Source organism: Corapipo altera, unplaced genomic scaffold (genome assembly GCF_003945725.1).
Source record: "Corapipo altera isolate COAL_440 unplaced genomic scaffold, ASM394572v1 0, whole genome shotgun sequence".
Lineage (NCBI taxonomy): Eukaryota > Metazoa > Chordata > Aves > Passeriformes > Pipridae > Corapipo > Corapipo altera.
In genome coordinates, this window is record NW_020884872.1 from 13,897,523 (window position 1) to 13,914,635 (window position 17,113).

The 17,113-nt window shown below is 39.8% G+C and overlaps 1 protein-coding gene across 2 annotated transcripts in view; it reads right to left on the reverse strand.

Annotated features, from left to right (window-relative positions):
* Positions 1-17,113, reverse strand: part of SMS (spermine synthase) — a 46,767-nt gene that overhangs the window by 20,298 nt on the left and 9,356 nt on the right. For both annotated transcript variants that reach the window (XM_027637349.1, XM_027637360.1), the window contains exons 2-4: positions 10,879-10,999; positions 1,998-2,091; positions 1,192-1,256 (exon numbers count right to left, since the gene is read on the reverse strand). In XM_027637349.1, coding sequence (XP_027493150.1) covers positions 1,192-1,256; positions 1,998-2,091; positions 10,879-10,999 — 280 coding nt within the window. The remainder of the gene's footprint in view (positions 1-1,191; positions 1,257-1,997; positions 2,092-10,878; positions 11,000-17,113) is intronic.

Genomic DNA, 17,113 nt, shown 5'->3' on the forward strand with positions numbered 1-17,113 from the left:
GAGAAATAACAATATTCAAGGTATAACATCACTTTTCAAATCACTACCACTTTACTTGTGGCCTCAGATTACTTTCTGTAGTAGTATTTAACTGTTACAGAGTGCTTAACTGCTCTCCCATTTCATAGTTTGCTCCTTGGCTTTACTGAATCTTGTTGGTTTTACACTTGCTTTTTAGTTTTCTTAACTTATTTCCACTTCTCTGTTCCTTCAAGCACCCACTGCACCTTCCACCAAGCACATGCCTGCAGTAAGTGCTCCCTGGCTTCAAGGTGTCAATCAGCCACAAGGACAACGTGAGCCACATCCAGCATGAATGTTATTTCAGCAGCAGGTCACAAGCCACGATTTGAATCCTTAAAGTTTAATATTTAGCCTTGAATTTAAGCAATCCAAACTGACAGAGGGCTTGCAAAGCCTCCATTGTTCACTTATCAGTTATATTACAAATATTTGCTACAAAACATTTCTATCTTCTTGGCAAGTTCCTAAGCACACAGGTTCCATCAAGGTTTTTGCCACACAAGCCCACAATGAGCACCATGAGGCATAGCAGATGCAGAGTTGTGAGAGAAAGAGCTGTAGGAAACCTTGTCAGGGTAGGGTGTCCTCCAGGGTAGGCTTGAGCTCCATTTTAGCTCTAACCCTTGCCCGTGGTCCATGTCCCCACCTGCACAGGTCTTTCACCAATCCTTGACACCCAGTTTGCTGTCAGAACTGCCTCATGACTACATCCCAGTCTGACAGACACAGAGCTGAGCCTGATCCTGCTCACCATCACCAGTCCTGCTCACCTTCTCCATGAGCTGTGGGATGTGGCCTGTAGGGTACAGTTCATGCCTTGGCCTATTCCCCTGACACCCTTGGCTCCCCAGCCCTTCCAGAGCAGTCTGCTCTTGCATCCTGGTTGCCTTTTCTCACATTATTTCATGCAACCACTGCAACAAATTAAAAAAAAAAAAAAAATCCCTGTCCTGTAAGTAACAATCCAAAGATGAAGCTTAACAAAATGACAAACCCCACAATACCTTCAATTCTGCAATAAAACAATTTGAAAATATTGGGAAGAAAAAAACTATGCATAAATTCATCCTCCAGGCTATTCAGTGCAGTACAGCAAAGCATAATATGCTTATTATCTTTAGTAACTATGCAGACAAGCCACATACAGAAGCAGAGGTACAAACTTACCGTTTCACCCTTTTTATATTACCATGAAACAGTTCTTTCATTCTTTCTTCTACTTTGTTTAGAAGCTGGAAAAAACAGCAAATAAGAGGTGGAATTTGTAGGTGATTACTTAATGCAAAATATCTGTTAAATTAGGCTACCTGGAAGGCAATAAAAAGTAGCACCTGCACTGAAAGGCTTTGAAATGTAACTCGCTGGCCCCTTAGCCTGGTTTCTAGCAAGAATATGCATATTACAGCAGCTGTCATCACTGCATTTAGCTTTCCCTAGGACAACAGAGCCAGAAGGGGGACATGAGAAGTTTGAGGTTCCATTCCTGCTAAAGCAGTGGCCTATTCCCCTGCAATATCCAATGTCTGGAGCCTTCTTATAAGGGAAGATGAAGTTCTTTTTCTCCATGGGGAAAAAGATTGAATATAGAGGCTCCACATCTCTCAGAACAGAGAAGGAAAAAACGTCATATACCAATACATCAGGTTGCAGGTTGAGCATCACTTCTCCCTCACTGCCCTGGGTACCTAAAGAGAACCAAGCCCTAACCAAGGTTGCTAGATCTTTAGAACTTTTACATCAAAGAACACAAGGCCCAGTACATGCAAAAAAGAGTGTGTGTGTGTGTGTGTGCATGCACTGACATGTTTATGCAACTTCAACAGGTGCTACTGTTCCTCATCTGTAAGCATTTAGGTTTGAACTGACTTTAATATTTCAAAAGCTTTTATCAAGATATATTTTGATAGACTTGAAGAAAAGAAGGGTCTCCCCATGCAGCTAGGTAAGTCTAATAAGACAAACAGTACTCATACCTGATCAACTTCCTCTCTTCCTTTAATATGATCATTGTAGCTCTGCAGATCCACCAACACTAATCCATGAGGGTGAATTCTCAAATTGGCAAAACTGCAACAGAGAGAGTGAGAGACAGTGATGACAAATTTGTTATCAAAAATCAGAGTGAAGAAAGAAAATCTGAAACAAAATTATATTAAATTCAAAATCAATGGGGTTTTTTCCAGCATTTGTAACTGCTGGCAGTGCTAGCTCCAGTCTTCCTCTGCAAGTCACTAAGTAGCAAACAGTTTCAAGAACTTGTCTATTACTACACAACTAATAAAATCAGTAAGCAGCAAGGCAGTGAAACAGGGTGTCTAAGCCACAACCACCATGGTACAACGGAAGATACACTGCTTAATAGTCTCAGCTCTTTAAGTAAAGGCCTGGTAGAACAGCTATGTTGCGTTGGTTTGGGCTTTTTAATTGAAATCAAGCCTTAAGAAAACAACTGGAGACTTTCTTTCCTCTGTATATTTCCTTCTCACTTCCCGGGGCGTGGGGGGTGTTGGTTTGGGGTGTTTTGGGGTTTTTTTAACTATTTAGAGAGACTGGTAAACAATAGGCATGCTGGAGCAAACCATGGCTTTGACTGGCAAAGAAATTGCAGCAGCATACTCTCATCAATGAATACAGACGCAAGATAGACAAAACTACTACCATTTATACTACAGAAGCTTTTAAAGACCAAAGAGCTAGGCTTCACCATGCTCAGTGTTAGGTAAACAATTAGTGGACCTTGGAGAACTTGCAACTAACTAAACAAGAGCTAAGGACAATGGGGAAGGACACAAGAAAACAAAAACAGTGTAGCAGAGGCAATATCCTTTCCATACTAAGGAGAGAAGACAAAAGAAACACCAAGGTTACAAGAGGATTACATAAAAGAAGGGAGGAGAAAACATACACTGAAAAAAAAGAGCAAAGGAAGGGATGAGAACAGAAACAGCTGAGCAAAGAAAGAAGGGTATCCAGTTGTTCATTAGTATAACACAGAAAAACTGCAGATAAGGCTGAATGCTCCTTTCTTTCCTTGTCTGCTCTTATCACCCCACTCAGCCTCAAAGGCAAAACACAAACCAACGCTTGCTATGACAAAAAGTTTAGATGACCTCCCAGCTACCCACCACTCCCATTTTTTTTTGTCCCTTCCAGAACTCCTTTTGTAAACTGTCAGCCTCACTATGAACACCCTCTCCTGTGGTGCTGGAAACCTTGGCCCTTAGCTGCAATCAGAGATAAAACCCTGAATATTCTGTGTTATCTGAAGATCATACTTTTTGGTAACTGTAAAATGACCATATTATGAAACTGACTGAAGCAATTTAAGAATGAAAACAGCAGCAAGCTGTAGCTGTGATGTTTCTGCAGTTGGCAGAGAAGCTACCGTCATCCTCTTCTCTTCAGAAGGTGAGTCTGAGGCTTTCCTCAGGACTGTACACACAGGTCTTGCCTTCAGGAGGACAGATGTTTCTGTACAAAATGTACTTGCCCACTGTACTTCCCTCACCCCAGTGCCCACAGACTGTCATCACCCAGTGATTCTCCCCCAACCCCAGAGCTTGCCCACAGGGTGCTCTTCTGACAAGAGATTTTGGTTAGGGAACACAAAAGCCTACCAGGACTCTGTTTACATCATTTTCATGTCAACCGGTTTATTTGGGGATGTGTAACACACAACAAAAAAACCCCACAGGCATAAGTGTAAGAACAAAGAGCTTTATTACAAGACTCCAGGAGACAGTACCCTCTGTTTTTTTTCTAAAGGAGAAAAAGACAAAAGAGTAGAGCTCACTAGATGGAAGTACTGGTCAGTCCAGCACACTTTGGACACAATCATTCACAGCAAAAATAGACATTTCTTGTCAAGTCCCTAGACATGCTCCAGGCTCTCAAGCTGTGGCACTACAGGCACAAATGAGTATATGCAGTTCATGAGACAGCACTGTTATCAAATTCCCTGAAAACTGGCACAGTGTCAGAAATATTTCCACTGTTCAAAAGCTTTTTATCAGTTTATTCCCATATTCCAGAAGTTGCTGTTGGCACAAACGAGCAACAGGTTGATTGTCCCATGACTCAACTTCTCTTTTAAATTCCTTTCCTACAAGAATTCCATACTTGTCATAAGATTTGACAGCTGACATGGTCTTTGCTGCCCCTGTGATGGCATGAGCTCCTCAGTAAGGGATGTTACTGCCTCTGCTTTGGGGTGAGAGACAAGGAGAGGCAGAGGGGATAGTTGCTCTAAAAAAGCACAACCACAGAACTTCAGATTTATTAAGGGAGATGACAGCATTAGAATACAGAGACAGTAACACTGCAGAACCATCACTCATTTCATCAGATTGTTCCCTCTACCAGAATAGCAGGGTCCTGATATCTGGGGCAGGGGGATAAGAGATGAAAAGGCTGGCACCAGGTTGGAGCAGTGTAGTGGGACAAAGATTCAAGTTCCAAGTGTCTAGTTGGTATTCTCAGACAGTTAATTTGTAGTAAAAGAAACCTGAATGAAATTCAAAATTCTCAAAAGGCAATACAGATTCAGATTGGTTACACCTTCGTTGTAAGTCACTTAGCTGAAAAGCAAGCTAAAATGCCTGCAAAGATTTAAACAGGCAGCAAACAGTACAAGTGTACTCAGAAGTGACCAGTCTAGTAGTATTAAGGCAGCAGCAGTAGGCCAAAGCTGAACTCACAAAAGACTTACTAGCTTCAATTAGCAGAGAGCAAAGGCTATGCTGGCTTTTGTTACAATTACATTTGTCTGCTTGGCAGAATGCATGTGAATGTAGGTTTGCAGCAGCAGCAACTCTTTTAATATGTGGAAGAGGGTTCTTAAGAAAAATGATAATACTGTTTCCATTTTCTACCTATAAAAATACAGCAAAGACCACTTTAGAATCCAAATGAGGGGGAAAAATATGAAAAATGAAGTTTTCCTCAAAAGTCTTCCCTCCTTCGTCGTCTTTCTGAAAAATATAATTCTTGTTTTAAAATAAAACACTGCCACACTTTTGGTGCGTGCTTGCATGTACTTTCATAAAAGTAGTGAGGAAAAAAGCTCAGTGAAGAGGTATCTTCTTCCTTTCCATTAGGCAAGGAAATTGCCTCTGAAAAGCAGCCTCTACTGTAACAAGGTTCCACTTGCTGCTCCTGCACAGGAGCCACTTCTAAGGCAGTGCTCAAGGTTTTTGTGCTTGTATGCAAACGAGTGTCAACAACAGCAACAATTTCTGTTGAGTGCTGAGTCTGGAGTTCTCCCTCTTAGCACCTGAACAGGGAACATTGGATGTTAACAAATAATTCCCAACTGCACAAATGAAAAAGTAACTGCTTGAAACAGAGAAAGGGTTTGGATGAGTGTCCTCTTTATTAAAAAGAACTAGAAGCAGAATGATCAATATATTCTAAGTCAAAATGTGTGTCCTACGTTAGTTACTTGTATTGAGGAGTAAGAAAAACTGCAATCCCATGTATTTGAGAAAGGACTTCCCAAGAGCACTCTACCCAAAGAAGAGAACTGGACAGACAGACAGGTGCCTACAAATTCTTCTTTACCCATCAAAGTTTTATCTGCTGGCACTAACTTTGAGTTTTCTATAAAACACACTAAATAATTATTCAAGTATTTGAAAAATAGCTTGCTAGTAAAAGCATCATCAACTGTCAAACTACTCAATGAGGAAAAAATGAAAATCTGCTTATACCAGGAAATAATAAAAACTTTTTAAAAGTCACAACACTGTTTCTTTAAAGCATTGTTTTAAAGTGTTCACCTTAATTACAAAGCACTTAGGGACCTCAAGGAACAAAGCAATAATTTTTTTTCACTATACCATTATTCTGTTCTCTTTTTACAAAATAAGAAAATTAAACAAATGAAAGCTACAACAGTTCTAAACTGTTGCTGATTCCTACCAACTACTTCCCATTCTTCAGCTCATTTTTACACTCTGGGTAACCACATGAATAAACTACAACATTTTAGCCTGAAACAAAGAGCTAAGGAATGTTCATCCTGCTCCTTTAAAATATGCTGACTAGCATACAGAGTGGTTAACAAAAGACTAACACAGAAAAGAAAAAAGTAAACACATTCACCCCTCCCTTCACAGTGTTAACATATTCGTCATCATCTGACATACAAACCAAATTCAGTTGGGTATATCTTGCACTGTTGTGAACAGTGAAGTCAAACACCAGTAGGATTACACTTCTCTAAACAAGTATTTAGACACAGAACAGAAATTAAATATGGCTATGTGTATAGAGGAGGTCAAAGCTTTTCTAAAAGACAGTCTTCTACTGCAGAAACAATGACTCAAGGTCCAGGTTTTGTGGGTTTTTGAAGATCTTCCAGGTAGAATATAACAAAAGAGGGGGCACAGATGCACAGAGGAAAGAAAAACCCTGGTGGGTGTACACAGTGTAACAGAAGAACACTTGCTCACAAGCAGTGATGATATTAAAGCTAGTACCTGGAAATTGGTATCTTCTTAATAATATTTTAATGATTTTTCTCCTTGCCCTAACTTTAACAACTCCTGTTAATCTTTTAAAATATACTGGGCACTATGACTCTATACAAAGTACTATATACATTAAATGAAATAAAAACTTCACATTTTTTTAAACCAAACCTTTAACTGTCCTATCCAAGGGAGATAAGTGGCACTTCAGTAAAAGTATGTTGCTTAATGGGACCCTGAAAACATTCTGAACATGATCTGGAAACAGACTCAGCAAAACGAGACTGTGGAGCCCCAAAACTCAGACACTCTCCTGCATGTGCAACTGTTCCCCAAGCAGCTTTGGGCAAGGCAGGTGGCAAAGCAGAGAGGTGCATCCATCCTCACCACTACAGACAAGAACTTGAGTGGCTCAAGTGACCCCTTTCCTGCCCGACTCTAGAGCCTTGTGTAGACAACCCCATTAGTAAAAGTTTTCAGCTGGACCTCCCTCAATTAGGTCCTTTGTCAGAGTAAATCACCAAATAAATGGACCAGGTAGAGTTGCCACACGTGACTTTTGCTTGCTTAGCTTTGGACAAAGGAGAACAGGGATCTGTTGCTTCAGTAATGACAAGAGGAAAGCACGTCTTAATCCCCAAATCAGCTCCAATTCGTTTCACTACGGAAGCCCTCCATGGGGATGTTCACGTGCTATCTTTGTCAGAGAAAAAGTTTTGTCAAGAGCAGTGCCCACAGTTCAACACTCCAGCACGGGGCACACTGCAGGCTGTGGGGGTTATCTCTGCAGACTTTGGAGTGTAGACTCTGTTTAGCAATGTATTACTATCTCGCCTCAAACATTTTTTTCCAGGGATTAGTGCCCAACTTATTACATCAGCTGTGCATCTTTGTCTAGCAATGGCTCAGTCACGTTTGGCTGGCTAAGTCTGTTTATCTGCACATACTCACAAACCCCCTACTCACACTGAACATCAACTCCTGCGTGTTTCATCCTCTGGAACTTGTCACAAGTTACACCTAGCCATCCTTAGAGGAAACTGCTCATGACATATCTACTCCTCATCACAATTTTTTTGAGTTTTTACTATGAGCTACTTCTGTTTTGAAGGGAAGAGGAAAAATCTGCATGAGCTGGCTAATTTCTTCCTAGTTGTGTCAGGTAATATTTTTATGTTAATTTAAAATGTATGACATTTGAAGTCACTAAGATAAAAAGCAGACAAATGTGCTAGTATTACAATAAAGCCTCTTTAGCTAGTATCAAACCTTCATGTGCTCATCAGTTCATTCTTACAACTCATGAAATCTGTTTGTTTTGCAGGGTTTAACTGTTCCAGTCTATTAGGTTTCATGGGTTTACACCTTCATTTGTTTCCGTTAACTGAAACAAGATCAAACAAACACAAACAAACTACATTAAGGCAAACTTAAACAGCATGTTTCTGGTAAAAAAGGTATACACTGTTTCTGTAACCACAGGGAACAAAATTGCTGACGTCCCAAAACTCAAAGTTCTCCTGCACACGCATTCCTGAGACCAGTTCAATGGGGCTGGTAAAGCACAGAAGGTACTTTAGCTGGACAACTTACTGTCTGTAGTGGTGCTGGTTAAAGAGGGTAATTTTCAAGGAAGATAAAAATACAGTGTTCACTGGAACTCAGCCAGCAATGAATATACCAAGAGGAAGCAATAACCACTTTATTAATTTACATTTAATACTGCATTAGAAAAAGAATTGTTCATTTGCAAGGAGTTCTCTCATTAATGTTCAGTTCTTCCATGCACTCTTGTTCTTCAGTCTTCAGTTTCGAGGCTGTATCCCAAACCTTCATTATGTTTAGCATGCTCTCCTGGATAGCTTCTCTTAGAAGCTCAACAGTAAACAATGACCATGGGTATACAGAACCACACCCCAACAAAACAGACCCTTCCCTTTCCCGACAGGAAGCCCACTAGGCCCACTTTCCCCATCTTCACCTTCTCACAGTAAGAATATTGTGAACCATTCTCTGGTGGCAAAGGTTACATTTAGCTGCATAGTGAAAAGCTGGACTATTCAAAGTGTCACGATGCTGGAAAGTACAAGGTTAATGAAAGCAAAACACACAGGAAATAACCCACTTAGAAATCTGTCCCAGAGCTCAGCAATTGCTGAAGCTCATCTATTACACATGGTTTTCAGGAAACAGCATGGTAGGGCACTGGGGGGAAGTGAGGAGAACAGGATGCTATCCACATGAGGACAGTTCTGAAGCAACTAAAAACTGAACAAAGGTAGATTTCATTAATTTATAGTTCTCCAATACATTGCCAAGCCTATACTCAGAGCCATAAGGTTATCCATATGTGGTCTGTGCTTTACCAGGGAAACCGGCAACTTGACCAACTCCTCTGTATCCATGAGAGCACTGTACACCAGTGCACTGGTTTGTCTCTCCCATTAATTACTCCCTACCCTTCCTACACACAGAAATCAACTTTGACATCTTCTCTCCCTTCACACATTCAACAGTATTATACTCCAGCACTTGACAAAGACAATGGAATTTGAAGCAACAAGTATTTCCAGTTGGCAGTGCAGTAAGAGAAATCAAGTTAGATATTTTAAAATTTAGAGTTTCATAAGGACCTTTTTCTCAGAGATGCTTCCAGGTGCCAGTTGAACTACCTCCTGGAAAAGTTAGACAATGAAAGTCTGTTCTCTAGAAAGTTCCTGGAACACGTCAAAAGACAGATAATTTTAACTTTGGACACTGTTCCTTTAGAAGGGGCTGTCCTCTTAAGGGGAGTGATCAGATGAGTTTGCAATGGGGAAACCCAGTTTGAGAATTCACATCTCATGTCACTTTCAAACTCAAGGAAACACAGGAAAGCAAATAAAGTCTATGTAGTTAAAGAAAGCCAACCTTTAAATCTTCTAAGGCTTTTTTACTTTTAGTATTTTATCTTTAATTTGTTCAGAGGCTGTATATCCTGGATATTATCTTTTTAGGAGAATTAATTACAAGCTTAACCAAGTAAGGATAGAGGAAGGAGAGCACCAGAGTAGCAAATTTTGCTATCTTTTCACTGACCTCAGAAACAAAAGGTTATCCAGAACTGGAATTATTTAGGAAGAATACAAAAGCACATGTAACAAAGACAGAATAAGCAAGGCTGTGCAAAAACAAGATATAAGTAACAAGGTTTTCTAGGTACATCAAGTATAGAAAACAATTTAAATCAGAAAAAACCAGTGCCACATTGAAAAAGCTAACTGAACTATACCAAGCACTTAATGGAGCACAACTGGGAATGATAAACGTCAGACTAGACTCACATCAGCTTACTTGTTACCTAAATTTGGGTCCCAAGCTTGCCAGTGTAGTTCTCTAAACTATTTTATATATATAAAATAGATAGATATGAAGATGTACATACAAATGTTCAAACACAGTAAATACAGAGACAAATTCTAGCAGGCAAAACACACACCTAGGATATGATTTTCCTTCTAGAGATACCTGTTCTCTCTTATTACAAAGAGAACTTAAGAATCCTTAGCAGTTCTCGTATGTTACGAATGTGGCCAAATGAGCTACTTAACCGAACAGCCAGCAGAAGACAGCCAAAAAATTAAAGCTTATTTAGCTTAACTTCAATCCTGGAGAACAAAGTAAGTAGAGGTTAAAAAACAACAACAACAACAACAAAAATCCCAAATCCAATCACCAAAAGAAAAAAACCCAAAAGCAGCAACTGCCACAATGGACTTGAAGAAGTAATTGAACAACTATAAACAAATGAAGTGCAATAAAATTATGGCAGTTCACAGATTAATGGAACCATAATCAACTAACCCTCACACTGTAAAGCAGTATCAGGAAATAAAGTGAATGTGTTTTTTCTCACCTGTTTGCCCCAGCAGACTGAGCTTAATGTGTCACTAATGACACCAATCACCCTTATCACGCTGTTAGTTATTTCAGTAGCTGCTTGATAACTTGAAATAAATAGAATATAGCATTTGAACACACAACAAAACAGGGACAGAAAGGTTTCATTATTCACATGCTAAGGTTAGACTAGAACATATTTAGACATTTTGAGGCCAGAAGAATTACAAATACATTTAACTGACTTGAGCTGTCCTGCATCTGGAAGGACTGGTCCTGAGACCAAGGCACCACACTGTGGTAAAGATCAGACTGGCCAGTTCAACTGTTCTGACATCCAAACTGCAAGATGACATACTCTAGATTATAAACAGTTTGTTTTATTTTAGCTAAGTCATAGCAGCAGCTTGTCCTGTCAACACCACAGGAAACCCAACACGAGGAGAAATAAATATTGTAAGAGAGGACAGTGGGAATATAATCTACAGGGACAAAATCCACTCACCTGCCATTTTTTTTGATGTAGGTTGCTAAATAACCATGGTCTTCCCAGTTATGAACTGTTTCTGTCATTCCCTGCTCCTGAAAAATGGGCTGTAGAGCTTTAAGAACGGCATTGCAATCAGCTGTAAGATTAAGAGAGAAATAATAATCAGTAAGGATTTTCCACTCAAGTCACTTTTGCCTTCCTTTAAAGGCTGAGCAGTTTTTTCTGGCAGCCTGGATTAATATCTGAGCACCATTTGAACAACATCCTTCATGTATCTTCTCTCTCCATCCCCAGAGATATTTCTCATTGCACGAGGATCCAAACAGTTTTCTTTTAAAAATCAGTTTTCACACCTAAGCAGAAGTGGTTATCTACTATGGATGTAGTAATAGTACTTTCTTTATGATTACAGTTGGTCACCTTCTGTATCACAATTCAGACAAGTCCTTACTCATATAAGTACTTTTAAAATCATTTAAAACACAAACAATAATCCCAAAAAGAAACCACAGCACTGACATGAAAGTTTGAAAAAATGCTGAGCTGTAGGACTGGGGAAAAACAAAGGCATTGAAAACTAGAGAGGGCAAACCAATCTATTCCCTCTATCCCTACAGAAACATCCATTTTTAACATCCAGGTCAGTGAAGGTCTCCAGTTGAAATCTTCCTGATGCTACAGAAGAGATCTCTCAGAAAAGCACACAAAAACTCACTTGGAAATAACTGAGGTTACTCTGGCAATTATCTTCAAAAGCAAGCTCATGATCTGTCTATAAAGACATTTCTTCAGTCAGAACATAATGATTTCAGAAGCCTCAAGTTTGCTGTACACAGTTTTGTGGGGTTTTTTTACCCACAACATTGTTCATTATAACTACTTTAGATTCTCTAAACAAGTGTCTCAAAAACAAGTTGCAAGTTTTGCCTATTTACTTCGGAATGAGAGGTCATGTAGGATGCTGGTAAGGCTGCACTTACCAGAAGAGAACAAAACTGGAAGGACTGTCATGTCAGTGAAGAGATCTAACAAAGTAATTATCTACAGGCTGTCCTAGTGAGGCAAGTATCAAAATTTTTGCTTCACGAACACAGATCTAAACCACTATAGTCATGTAATATGTCAGTAACATAACCAGGATTTAGAGTCACTATCAGAGAAACACCCCAAACAGCCACATTATGGAGGCACAGTTTATACCCAATGTTTTAGCACAGACATTCTTCCCCATCACAACTTTACTAAAGAGTTATTCCCAAGGTAATTATTTTGTTTTAATCCCTGCCTCCAAAATGCAGGGAATACATTGAAAACTAGTAAGTGTAGCCTGCAGACATAATCAGCAAGTTTCCAGGATGCTATTGAGTTGTACCAGCTACAAAGAAACAAAAAAGCCCATACCAAATAAATCCAAATATAGCTCATCTATCATCTCTGTGAAACTCCACAGTAGACTAAGCTAAAAATCTGATTACTTGAAACTTACGTTTGCCCATCTGTAAACCTTGGACTCAACTACCCCTGGACGTTTTAACCAGATAGACTGAAGTAACAGATAAAGTGTTTACTTTAATCTTCCTCAAACAAAGTCAAGAGCAAACCAATTCCTCAACAGTCCAGGATATTTAATAAAAATGGAAAGGCTTTGCTTCTCATTGCCCAAACTATCTGATCTTGGTGCATGTTTTAAGATATATATTTACTTTTCACCTTTTGTTCCTCACTCATTAATTCCCCATGTGGCAAATTAAGGGAAAACAGAACCAATAGAACTAAATTCTGTCAGACAGCAGTAAATGATTTAACTGCTGGCCCCTTCTCAGTCTCACAACTGATGAAACACCACACACAGAGTCCACTACCACTATGAAGATTTTTACTCCCCCCCACCTTCCTGTAAAATTCTGCATCATTTGTACCAGTAAGTTTTCAGGCTTCCAATCCAGCATCAGGTACCACAACGGTACAGGCAATAATTAAGGCTCAGAATACACAGCCCAATAACCGTGGTTACAGTGGGCCAACAATCAAGACAACATTGTTTTCAGACATCAAAAGCATAGATGAAGTGGGGCCATAATTAAAAGCCACAGTTCTTAAACTGATTCTAATCTCTGCAGCTTTGCACTGGGACAGGAACTTTGCAATGCACACTTTAAACCTGCAGTTTCTGGCAGGCATCAGTGCTCATTCAGGAGAGGACAGGAGCAGCTGCTCCAAGGCCGATACACTCACAAAAAATTTGTCACTTCAGACGTGGTTCACTCTTTCTGCCTCGCATTTGTTTCCTTGCCCCACTTCTTTGCCTTCTCCCTCACCTTTTCCAAGACATATACTCATTTCTGTCCCTTCCTTACTTCTTAAGTCACCACCATAACAATGTTAAACAAGAACTCAGTTTAATAATGCATACAATACCCTTCCAGGGCAGTAAAATAGCATGAAATCCAAGCTGAACTAGTATGCAACCAAGCCCCAGAACACCTCACTTCCACAGCTCCTGCAAGACACAGTAAGATGAAGAATAGAGTGGAAGAACTGAAGTGCTCATGCCACATGTAGCCTGTTTTCAACAGCTTCAAGGATTCCTGTGAGGTGTATCCTGGCAGATGCTGCAGGACAAACATCACTGATATTTTTCTGCTTCATGAACACACCAATCCCTCACAACCTGCTCATCATTCAGCAGCAGATTTCTTTGCTAAGCACCCAGGCACAAGCTTGATTAAGGTCTTCCTATTATGCTATTAACTTTAGGAAATTAAAACAACATGCTCTTTCATCAGGTCTCTTTTTAGTTATACCACACAAGATTTGCCTTGGAGGGATAATTAATTCTCCCAAGTTGGAAACTCCTTTACAAAGTGTCCGAGGCACAAGTGGTTGCTTGAAGGCATCAGGAAGTTTCAGCAATTTCAGGATCTCTCACCCAAATCCACTTACCACTGCCTCACTCCCAGCTCAGATATGCTTGATCAAGCACTGATAAGCAAAAAGGACAATAATGACTAGAACAATAGGAACACCTTTGAATCTACATCAAAATGTTTATTCAAGTAGTTATTACTTTTTCTTCCATTCGGGAACAAAGGAAACAAACTCCAGTTACCAAGAATGAAATACTGGTTTAAGTATTTGGTAATTATTTGGTAGAAGAAATGACAAATGCCTGGAGTTTCAACTGTAGAGAACAGAAACAAAAAACACTGTATAAGATTTGAGATATACATATTTTTCAGGAGTATTAACACCCAGTTTAGCCAGAAAGTTTTTGAATCCCAGCACACACAAGAGATGATTCGCAGCAGTTGCAAACACTCCTCTGACATCTGAGCAGCAAAGTAGCCATTACCTGAGAGTAATCTGTGAACATGAGAGCTTTCAAAGTTCAGAGTTACTGTAAGCATCCAGTCCGGCCTCATGCAAAACACCAGCTAGTTTCACCCAGATAATCCAACAAGGAGCTCAAGTAATCTGCTATTGAGCCAGACTATTCTGGTTGGAGACATCCTCATACCAGATAATGACAAAAATCTTAGTAAGCAGTGGGAACAGATTAGCTCTCATTTGAAAATATTCACACTATTTCCAACTCCAAATTTTTCTTACTCTGATTTTACATAATTTCCTTTTAACAAGTGAGAATGTAACATAACCAAAATAATAGGACACATCAAAGCTCTTATATATGCTTCTGCATTTGATGCATTTTTCCCTTGGTAGCTACATTTTCAATAGAGAAAGGTGAAGAAAACAAGTGTCAAATTAAATGCTTCGTTAAGAATATGTTAAGGAGTTAGCACAATTAGGAGACAAAATGCAGAATATGATAACAGCAAACAGCAACCTGAATGGCTGATATATTGTTTCAGTATAATAAATTGCTGTGTTATGCAAGCCTGATATTCTTGCACACAGGCAACTCCAATTCTCAAAAAATATCACAGGAAAAGGAAATACACAGAGACCAGGGGGGAAGTGTCAGGTACAAATGACAAAGGGAGAACACCTGAGAGAGATTAATTTCTAAGCAGGTGAGGTCCCAGGGGCAGTTCAAGAAGAGCAGCAGGAGACTGTGCCTCCAGCCTGCTACAGCAGCACACCTGACTGCACTGGCACTGAGCCCATCAGAGTCAAGTTAGGCCACTCACAGTGCCTCCCTCCACCACCATTTACTAGAAAGACAGACACCAGGTTATAGGTGTACAGAGGATCTCACTCAAACTAATCCAGGGCATTTTTCCAATGCCAATATTGTATCTCAATCTTAATCATAGAAAACCTGCAGAATTAGAGGTGTGCTACAGAAATGTTTAGTGAGCAAATTGTTCATAAATTTTAAAATCCAGAGTCAAGGAAAAGCTTCAGGCTCCTGTGCCTCTACTTTACATGCCCCAGCTGTCTTTTAGGTCCTAAAACAAATGGAGAGCTAAAAGTCACAGTAGTTTATAGAAAGCCAACAGCCCCATCCTACAAGCTTCCCCTCTCCACCGTACATGAGAGGATAGAGCAATACATAACAACTTGCAGATAACTGGTTATCATTTAGTCACCAACCACCTCCATAGCAATCTTTTTCTTAAAACTTCAGAACTGTACTCCTTTTGTCCTAGCTAAAAGGATCTGCCTGCATGGAAAATGAGTGCACAGAGAACACTGCTGTTTGAAACAGACACTGGCTCAACTAAGAACTTGGAAAACCAACAATTGCCTAAAGAGGTCCCTATCCTTCAAGAACAAAATAACCCCATGCCTCACAAGAATCAAAGTACCCCCCTTGGAGCACACTCCAAAGCTCCTGCTTTCATTACTGCCCAAAACAAAGCAGTAGCTTTTTCCTGACATATTAACACATGTAAATGAAAAACAATTGGCCTTAGCAACAAACACCTCCCGGGTATTAAGTTCAAAAGTCTCCCATCAGAACCCAGACACACACACACACACACACAGGAAAAATCCTTTGTTTTGTCCTTGCCAGCTCTGCAAAAGTAGAAGACAGAAGGAAGCAGAAAACTATACTGAAATTATTCCTTTCAATCAAATTGCACCTGTGAGGATCATTCTTATTATATCCATTTATACACAGAAGTCAACAAATCATGCATCAGGTGTAAAGGGGCATCAAGTGGAAATAGTCACCTACTATTCACTCATCCATGAGAAAACAGATCAAGTTTTCCAGTGCACTTACTCCATGTCATTGTGTATTACACAAGGTTAAGAGTAGAGGCTGCTTTTTCCTAAAGAGTTTCCACAGAACACCTTCCAAACTCTTACTCTTAAGGATTTCCAGCTACATAGTGAATACAGGCAAAACCAGCTATACTGTGTCACAACAGGAAGAGCATGAACTTACTGTCACATCCACATATTCACCACAGCCAATCTAAGTCACTCTTCACCCAAATGTCCTTTGGGAAATTATGAGTAGAACAATCATTAATCAGAATGAGCTCTCAAAGTATTAAAGAAACCCAACTACAAACAGAAGAATTCAACCCTCTCTCTTCCCCTGCACTACCACCTTTATGTTAGTTCACATTGCCAAGAGGAACACACAAAAAACACGAACCCACATGAGATAACTAAGCTCTCTGCCAAACACTAGAACTTTTCAGTGCAGTATTTCTGAAAGCCTCTTCCCTGACATTCAATTTTTCTACTTAAGACATCTTTCTGTGTGCATCCTTCTGGCACAGCCAGGTCAGGTAGCTATCTAGATATATAGATATGCTAGATATACAGCATATCCAGCACATGTTCAGACCAAGCTTCATGTGTTTCAATTTGTGCCCACTGCCTCTTGTCCTGTCATAGGGCACCACTGAGGAAACTTCAGCTCCTCCAGTCGCCTCATCAGGTATTTTTTATATATATTAGTATATATATATTTAGACATTTGGCATGTTGCTTAGGGACATGGCTCAACAGTGGACTTTAGTTGCTGCTCAATTCTTGGGTGGGCCCAGCAGATCAGTTTTCAATCCATCTCACTTTAGATTTCTCTAAATTGTACTTCGCAACATAGTCCATGAAGATGTTACTGGAAAGCATGGCAAGTCCTACTGAAGTCTAGATTAACAGCAATCACTACCCAACCTTTTGACCACAGAATGCTAGCAGGTGGGCTAGGCATGACCTCCCCTTTGGAAAGTAATGTCAGCTATGTCCACTTTCAAGTCCTCAAGAGGTTTGAAAATAGTTTCCAAGACTTACTCCATCACTTTCCCAGGATTCAAGATGAAGT